General features: G+C 35.5%; 1 protein-coding gene across 1 annotated transcript; it reads right to left on the reverse strand.

The window, feature by feature from the left end:
* Window positions 1-8,330: 8,330 nt before the first annotated feature.
* On the reverse strand, window positions 8,331-8,859 carry LOC110265323 (uncharacterized). Its single transcript, XM_021108270.2, has 3 exons — window positions 8,821-8,859; window positions 8,632-8,739; window positions 8,331-8,546 (listed from the first exon to the last, which is right to left on the reverse strand). Exons 1-3 carry the CDS (start codon window positions 8,857-8,859, stop codon window positions 8,331-8,333), a joined length of 363 nt encoding a protein of 120 aa, XP_020963929.2.
* Between the last annotated feature and the right edge of the window lie 388 nt (window positions 8,860-9,247).

The raw sequence follows: 9,247 nt of genomic DNA on the forward strand, positions 1-9,247 counted from the left end.
TGCCATAAGTGGTAGTGGAAAGAAAAAAGTAACGCTTTTCCCACACCAAACTTAAAAGCTTTGCTTATCCTCGAGCAAAAATAAAGAAAAGAGAAGAATGGAGTAGAAGAAGAAGAAAATAGATGAAGAAGGGGGTAGAAGGCAATTCAGCCAAGGGGGTTTTTGAGGTGTAAGAAAGGTGTGTGTATGAAGGAATAGAATGAAGGGTATTTATAGGAGTGGGCTAGTGTTGGGTTCGGTCATGGGTGGGGTAAATGGGAGGGAAATTTGATTTTAAAGTGGGTGGGGGTTGGTGGGAGTTATGATGGATTTGGGGAAGTGATATGGATGTGATTGGGCTAAGGTTTATAGGGAAGAGTATTTGGGAAAGTATGAAAGAAAGAAGGAAGAAGTGGGGTAGGTAAAGATGCTGTGGAACCCACTGGTCTTGAGAGGCTAGGGAATTCAGATTCCCTGCCCTCTACATGGGCATTTAAATGCCTAGGGCTATGCCCAAAGCTGGCATTCAACGCCAGCAACACTCCATCCAGAGTGTTCTATTTTCACTGATAATCTTTTCTGTCTCTGTTCTGACTGCTACACATGATCATGAACCTAAAGAAATAACTTAAATAGAAATAATTAATTAGGATTGAGTTGCCTCCCAACAAGCACTCCTTTAACGTCACTAGCTTGACGGTTAGCTCCTTAGAAAGATGGATATTGGCTCAGAATTTTGCCCCTTACAGTGAACTTTCTTCCTGCCTTCTCATGAATGAGCTCCACATGCTCTAGAGATAGGACACAACTCACTGTATGTGGTATGACTAGTTTCTTGGTGAAGATAACTCTCATGCCAGGTGAGAGGCCTTCAGTGGGGACTTTTTTGTCCCTCCAGCCATTAGGTACTTTCTTCTTAGTACCTTTGTTTTTAGTGCTTGTTAATGGCTGCCCAACGCCAAACATAGAATTAATGTTTGGGGGCTTAGTAAAGCTCTGCACTGAAAGAGATAGTTAGAATGTTAAGTGTTACATATTCATCTCTCTTTTCTCAGAGGGAGAGTTGGGGTGAGGTATCTTGAACAAGATGTAATACTCCCCTAGTTGTAAAATCAGTTCTCCCTTTGCTACATCAATGATAGCATTGGCAGTAGTTAGGAAAGGTCTGCCAAGGATGATGGATTCATCCTCATCTTCCCTAATATCTAAGATAATGAAGTTTGCAGGGATGTAAAGGTTTTCAATCTTGACCAATACATCCTCTACTAAGCCATATGCTTTTTTCATTGATTTGTCTGCCATCTCTAGTGAGATGTTTATAGCTTGTACCTCAAAGATGCCCAGCTTCTCTATTACAGAGAATGGCATGAGGTTTATACTAGATCCTAGGTCACACAGAGCCTTCTCAAAGGTCATGGTGCCTATGGTGCAAGGGATTAGGAAGCGTTTGGGATCCGAAAGCTTCTGAGGTAGCTTCTACTGAACCAAAGCATTGAGTTCTTTGGAAAGTACTGGAGGTTCTTCCTCCAAATGCTTTGTACCAAATAACTTGGCATTCAGCTTTATAAGAGCTCCTAGGTACCGAGCAACTTGCTCTTCTCTAGTGTCCTCATCCTCATCAGAGGATGAGTATTCATTAGAACTCATGCATTCAGGAGTCCATGCAAGGGAACCTCTATGGTCTCTACCTGAGCCTTGGCTTCCTTTAGTTCTTGGATAGGGATTTTTTGAGTGGGTATTGAGCACTCAGCGGGTGTGCCATTACTGGTGTTCAACACCAGCATGCACCCCTTCACTCGCGTTAAATGCCAGGTTCCTTACCAAGTTAGGCGTTGAACGCCGAGTAGGACTGTCCTTGCTGGCGTTCAATGTCAGAGTCCCTGTCTGTTTGGGCGTTGAACACCCAGTGAGGGCTTCCTCACTGGTGTTCAGCGCCAGGCTCTTAGCCAGTTTGGGCATTGAACGCCCAGTGAGTTCTTCCTCACTGGCGTTCAATGCCATCCCATTCTCTCCAGATTTGGCCTCTACCTCTATAGTGATGGCCTTGCACTCTTCTCTTGGGTTTACTTCAGTGTTACTAAGAAGAGTGTCAGGAGGAGTCTCAGGGATTCTCTTGCTTAGTTGACCAATCTATACCTCCAAATTTCTGATGGAGGATCTTGTTTCAGTTATGAAACTATGAGTGGTCTTAGAGAGGCTAGATACTAGAATAGCTAAGTTAGAAAGGCTCTGCTTAGAAGTCTCCATATTCCCTTGAGAAGATGGGAATGGTGGCCTGTTGTTGAACCTATTCTGGTTCCTTCCACCTTGATTATTATTGAAGCCTTGCTGAGGCTTCTGTTGATCCTTCCATAAAAGGTTAGGATAATTCCTCTATGAAGAATCGTAGGTGTTTTTAGAGGGATCCCCCACATGTAATTCACCTCCTCCATGGTGGGTTGATTAGGATCATAAGCTTCTACTTCAAAAGAAGCTTCCTGAGTGATGCCAGCTGCAACTTCCACTCAAGTCAAATACTGAGAGACCATATTGACCTGCTGGGTTACAGAATTTCTTCTGAGGGATACCATTGTTCACAAAATTTCTCTCAGGAGTGTACATGAATTGGTTATTTGCAACCATCTCAATAAGTTCTCTTACTTCTGCAGGCATTTTTTTCAAGTGGAGTGATCCACATGCAGAGCTATCTAATGATATTTTGGACATCTCAGACAGACCATCATATAAAATTCCTAGGATAGACCATTCTAAGAGCATGTCAGGAGGACACCTCCTGATCAGTTGCTTATATCTTTCCTAAGCTTCATAGAGGGATTCACCTTCTTTTTGTCTGAAAGTTTGAACTTCCACTCTAATTTTGCTCATTCTTTGAGGAGGAAAGAATTTGGCCAAAAAAGCATTGATCAGCTTCTCCCAAGAGTCTAGGCTCCCTTTTGGTTGAGAATCCAACCATATTTTAGCTCTGTCTCTAACAGCAAAGGGAAAGAACATAAGCTTGTAGACTTCAGGATCCACTCCGTTGGTCTTAATAGTGTCATAGATTTGTAAGAATTTAGCTTGGAACTGATGTCGATCTTCCAGTGGAAGTCCATGGAACTTGCAATTCTGTTGCAGAAGAGAGACTAACTGAGACTTAAGCTCAAAGTTGTTAGCTCTAATGGCAGGTACAGAGATGCTTCTGCCATAGAAATCAGAGGTAGGCATGGTGAACTCACCAAGAACCTTTCTTGCCTCTCCTCCATGATTAAGCTCGACTGCCATGTCTTCACCTTCCTGTTCAAAATTTTCTAAAAGGTTTCTTTCAGAGTGTTGTGCTTTAATTTGTTGCAAGCTCCTCCTTAAAGTTCTCTCAAGTTCAGGATCAAGATTAAAGAGAGGCTCTTTATCCCTGTTCCTGGTCATAAACAAGAAAACACAAATACAACAAGAAAGGAAGCTTCTATTCTAGAGGACAGAGAACTCCTAGTGAGATGTGAGGGATAAAAGAAAGAAGAATGAAGATAGAAGAAGGAGAAGAAGAATTCGAATAATAGGGAGGAAGAATTCGAAAATTAAGAAGCAAGAAGAGAAACAAGAATTAAAATATTTTTTATTTTATTTATTTATTTAAATAAAAAATAAAAGTTAATTAATTAAAAATAATTGAAAATTAATTAATGAATTTCGAAAAAAAAAAGAGAAAGAAATAGAAGAAGAAATTTGGAAAATGAGAAGAGAGAGGAATTAGTTAGGAAGTTTTGAAAAAGAAGAGAAAGAAAACAAGTAACTAATTAAGAAAAGATTTGAAAACAAGATAAGATAGAAGATTAGAAAAGATTTTATTTTAAAATTTAAAATTTGAATTTTAAATTTTTTATTTTGAAATTTAAATTTTGAATTTTGAAATTAGAATTTTAAATTTTAAATTTTGAAATTTTAAATTTTGATTTTTGAATTTGAAAAAAGATAAGATAAAGATTTGATTTTTGAAAAGGTTTGATTTTGAAATTTGAAATTAAATTTTAAAATTTGAATTTGAAATAAGATAAGATAATATTTTTGAATTTTAAAAAAAGATAAAAAGATAAGATAAGATTTTGAAAAAGATATGATTTTTAAAAGAATTTGAAATTTGAAATTTAAAACTAAGATAAGATAAAATAATAATTTGAAATTTAATAAAAATAACAAAAGATAAGATAAAGATTTGAAAAATTTTGAATTTTTGAATTTAAAAGAAAGATAAGATAAGATAGAATCACAATTAAAAGAAAAGATATGATAAGATATAAAAAGATAAGCTTTGAAATTTGATTTTTGAAATTAAGATCAAATAAGATTTTGATTTTGAAATTAAAATTTGAAATTTTTGTTGTAATTTTCGAAAATTAATGCAAAGATAAGAAAAGATATTTTATTTTTTTTATTTTTTCAATTTAACGAAGAAAGAGAAAAACAACAACAAGACACCAAACTTAAAATTTTTTTATCTAAGACACCTACTATGCGAAAATTTTAAAGAAAAATACAAAGAGACACCAAACTTTAAAAATTTTAAGATCAAAACAAAAAGAAAAATAAGAACACTTCGAAGATCAAAAAGAACACCAAGAACAAAACTCAAAAAAGTCAAAGAACACAAGAACATGCAAAAGACACCAAACTTAAAATTTTTGAAAACGAAACACACAATTTTCGAAAATTTTAAAGAAAAGACACAAGAAGACACCAAACTTAAAAATTGACACAAGAATCAAACAAAGGACACTATTTTTGAAAATTTTTGGAAAAAGACTCAAAGAAATTCAAAAATTCAACAAGAACAAAAACAAAAGACTACAACAAAAAAATAAAGATTAAATAAAGAAAAGAAAAGGTTTTTGGAAGATTTTTTTTTTGCAATTTTTGAAAAAAAAAAGAAGAAGAAAATAAAATAAAATAAAAGACTCTAACAAAATTAAAGACAATACCTAATCTAAGCAACAAGATAATCCGTCAGTTGTCCAAACTCAAACAATCCCCGACAACGGTGCCAATAACTTAGTGTGCACGAATCCCCACATTTCGTTCACTGAACCAGCAAGTGCATTGGGTCATCCACGTAATACCTGTGCGAGTCAAGGTCGATCCCACGAGGATTGTGATTTGAAGCAAGCTATGTTTATCTTGTAGATCTTAGTCATACGGATAGAAGAGTTGTTGGATTTGTTTAAATGCATAAAAGGAATAAAGAGATCTTAACTAGGTTGATATGTTTATAATGATAAGAAGATGGTTAAGGCTTGGAGATGCTTTGTTCTTCTGGATTAATTCTGGTCTTACTGTCATCTTCAACTGTGAATGATTTCTTCTATGGCAGGCTGTATGTGATCAACGCCGGTTGAGAGGTCACCAATACTCCTCCAGATCTGAACACCAAGGTTAGTGCGGGTCCATTCTGATTGAGGGTGAAGCTCCTGCAGTCCATTCTCCTTACTGATCCTACTCAAAACGCCACATACAAGGGCGAATCTTCCGGGTCAAAGAATGCTGCGCCTTTGGGTTATAGCCTCTACCACAAAGACTCTAATCTCCCCATACCTCAGCTGAACTGATGTTTTGAGAAGTCTCTAATGAAGTCGTGGATTAGCCGTCTAAGAGATGTATAATCAAGCTAGTGGTTCAATGCTTTCCAATTACGTAGTCACACGAACCCAAGAAGAACATGGGTGGTTATCAGGCACACAGTCTTAGAATGAAGAACGAAGATACATCTTAGAATAGAGAATCAAACACGGATTGAAACAGAACAGTAACACTTTTATTAATCCATAAAACTCAGTAGGCTCCTCCCCTCAACTTAGGATGTTTAAAAACTCATACTGATAGAAAATACAATCATAAAAATGTGTAAAGTGTGTGTCCTTCCCTTAATGAGAGGTGCAAAAGTCCTTAAATACTAAACTAATGACTAAGGATTACATTTAGAAAGGTAAAACAGTCTTTTAGTGCTAAAATCTACTTTTGGAGCCCGCTTGGTGAGTGTTTGGGCTGAGCTTGATTGAGATCCACATGCTAGGAGGCCTCTAGGGCATTGAACACTAGCTAGGGGATCCTTTAAGGGCGTTGGACGCTGGTCTCTTCTCCTTTTGGCGCTAGAGGCCAGAATAGGGCAGCAGGCTGACGTTGGACGCCAGTTTTGGGCCTTTAATTCTGAAGCAAGTATGGACTATTATACATTGTTGAAAATCTCTGGTTGTTAGCTTTCCATATCCGTTGAGAAAGCTTTATTTGAATGTCTGTAGCTCCAGAAAAGCTCTTTCGAGTGCAAGGCGGTCAGATCTAGACAGCATCTGTAGTGCTTTCTCTGCCTCTGAATCAGACTTTTGCTTCATCTCCTCAATTTCAGCCAGAAAATACCTGAAATTGCATAAAAACACACAAACTCAAAGTAGAATCTAAAAATGTGAATTTTACACTAAAACCTATGAAAAATTAATAAAAATTAAACAAAACATGCTAAAAACTATATGAAAATGATGCCAAAAAGCGGATAAAATATCTGCTCATCATGTATCCTTTTGTGTTTCTATTGCATGTTTTCTCCATCATTTTCTTATCCCTTTATCCTTCATTCTAATTTCTTATCATCTACCATTTTCCATGTGCTTTGGAGCCTCTTTTACCTCGAAGTCTCAAATCCAATAGTAGTCAAAGTTTTGGTCTTCCTCCCTCATGCCACTACAAGAAAAACACCCATTCAGGTACACTTGAAAAGTGTAGTCAAAAGTGAAAAAAATGATGCTTTAGGCTACGGCTACGCTTTCTGGGGTGATTCCTATTCGGTCGTTGCCTATTCTCAAAGGCTACGCTTTTCTGCACCAAGGGCTACGCTTTTGGCGTTTGGGAATAGGGTGCGCTTTTAAAGTGATGCTGTCCAGGACCAAAGGCTAAGAATAGGCTACGCTTTTCAATGCTAATGCATCACCTGTAAAACATAGCCACATTGTATTCCATGGCTACTTTTTATAAGTGTAGCCTTAGGTCCCTCATTTTTTTTTTTGTATACTATAGCTACTGTATATAAGTGTAGCCTTAGGTCCCTTTTTTTTTGTATACTATAGCTACTGTATATAAGTGTAGCCGTAGGTCTCGTTTTTTTTTCTGTATATACATACATAATTATCTAATAATTATTAATACAACATAATAGTTAATATGATTACTTGTATAATAATTCTGCATTTTTATTTAAATAAATTGAATATTATAAAATAAAAATAAATACATAATTATACTAAATAATTTCTTTAAATAATAAAAATTATCTCTAACCAAAATATATTTATAACAATGATCCAAAAGTACTAGAATGAAGTTAATTGTAAAAATTCATACATCTCACACTAAAGTAAGCATAGCCATATCAAAATAACCATAATATCACTTAGAATTTACTACTAATACTCTGCAAAAAAAAAACATATCCTACGACATACATAAGTATCTTCTAACAAAAGTCATTAGTCAACCATACATATAAAGATTCTAAACAGTACTCTATCTTAGCCAATAAACCACAATAATAAACAGCTTAATCTTCATTGCTTAATCTTCATTGTTACACTTGCTTAATCTTCATTGTTACCTTGCATAATTATATAGAAAAGTAGTTAGAAAAATATTCATAATAACATTCGTAATTATAAAAATTAAATGGAATTTTTGTTATATCAAGATTTGAGTATACAAAATTAAAAAAAGTTTTTTTTAGTGCAGCAAGAACGTTTGAGAAAGCATATACAAAAATTAAAAAAGTTTTTTTTCCCACTTTCACTTGCAATGAAGGAAACACGTAGACATAGTATACCAAGAAAGCATATCCAGGTCCCTATAGCATTATCTTGTTTCATTCAAACCATAAAAATCTGCAGGTGTTTCTTTCTTCCATTTCCTTTAACACAATCCCGATATGTCCATATAGCACTGTTCATGCACTAATTAACCAGACTTTCACACTTAAATTAGATATAGGGACAAATTCATATGTACCAAGTGCACAAAATTAGAAATACAACAACCAGAATTGCACAAACAAATTTTAGCCATAGCAATACAACTTCGATGTTAATAAAGCCAACAACATATGATTTCCAGCCATAGCAATTAATGTAAATGCAAGCAGAAAACTATGGAATAAGGAACAGATAAGGACATACCACATCTAAGTTCGGAAAATGAGTTGATCATTGGCCACTATTCGCATCAATCAGAGACTGTTGGACATCTTGTAATAAAGCTTCTAGTTCTTCTGGCTTCATTCCAGGTTCCGATCGCTGTAGTATTAACTTGACCATATTTCGCAACCCATGAATCTCTTCCTCTTGTTTTTGCTATTTGGCCTCCATGTGTCCAAGTTTATCCTTCAGACTGGACACTTCCTCTTTGTGCTGATTCTTGATTTCATTAATTTCAGCATATTTTTTCAAATCACTTTTTGTCATAGATCTTCCATACAACCTTACCCGACCTGGTTGTTCTTTTCCAAATAAGGCCTCAAATGCTTCCTCTTCTGTTTCACCAGCAGCTTGACGGTGTTGGAAGTCTTCCTTCATAGAAGAAACATTTAAAATTAAATTAGTTACCATATCCTAAATTTGAAATGTAATTATAAATGATTCAATGAACTCTTACAACAGTAGTCTGTGTTTCCTCATCCACTTCTTTCCTCTTCCGACTTTTTCGGGTAGCAATGAACATCTCAAACCTTTTTAGTTCCTCATTTGTTTCCTTTGTTGCTCGCTGCAAAACAAGATCTTACTTCGGTTTCTTTCTTCAATTTATGCAAATATAAATTCTAATAAATATAAATCTACTCTTTACCATAGCCACTCGTACTCTTCCAAAATTGATTGGCCCCATGCGATGTGGAAACTTCTGTTTTTCCTTGTGTTGCCTGTTATTGACTGGAAGTATAAAAGCAAACATAAAAGATCTATTTATAATACATTGGAGCACCTGTTCACATTTTCACAATGTGACATATCTTCTCGTCGTAACAATTTTGCAAACCTCCTTCATCAGATCGAACAGAAGACATAAAGAAAGAATATACAGGGCACACCTCAAGTTAAAAGCACCAACTAACAAAGATATAAGCAACCTCAACTTGCCAAGAAATTTTTTTCTATTAAAAATATATCATATATTACAGAACTTAGAGGACACAATAAGAAAGAATTGACAAGGCAGTGTATGGAGGAGGAATAGAAGTATATCTAGGAACCATATCAAAATTAAATGTAATTGA

Source organism: Arachis ipaensis, chromosome B8 (genome assembly GCF_059453495.1).
Source record: "Arachis ipaensis isolate K30076 ecotype BB chromosome B8, ASM5945349v1, whole genome shotgun sequence".
Lineage (NCBI taxonomy): Eukaryota > Viridiplantae > Streptophyta > Magnoliopsida > Fabales > Fabaceae > Arachis > Arachis ipaensis.

Excerpts from the sequence above, each read along its gene's own strand:
- LOC110265323 (XM_021108270.2), bottom strand. The coding sequence starts at position 8,859 with ATGGGGCCAATCAATTTTGGAAGAGTACGAGTGGCTATG. Across the intron at positions 8,740-8,820 it reads GAAGAGTACGAGTGGCTATG|CGAGCAACAAAGGAAACAAA; the intron begins GTAAAGAGTAGA and ends CTTGTTTTGCAG. Across the intron at positions 8,547-8,631 it reads AGGAAACACAGACTACTGTT|GAAGACTTCCAACACCGTCA; the intron begins GTAAGAGTTCAT and ends TCTTCTATGAAG.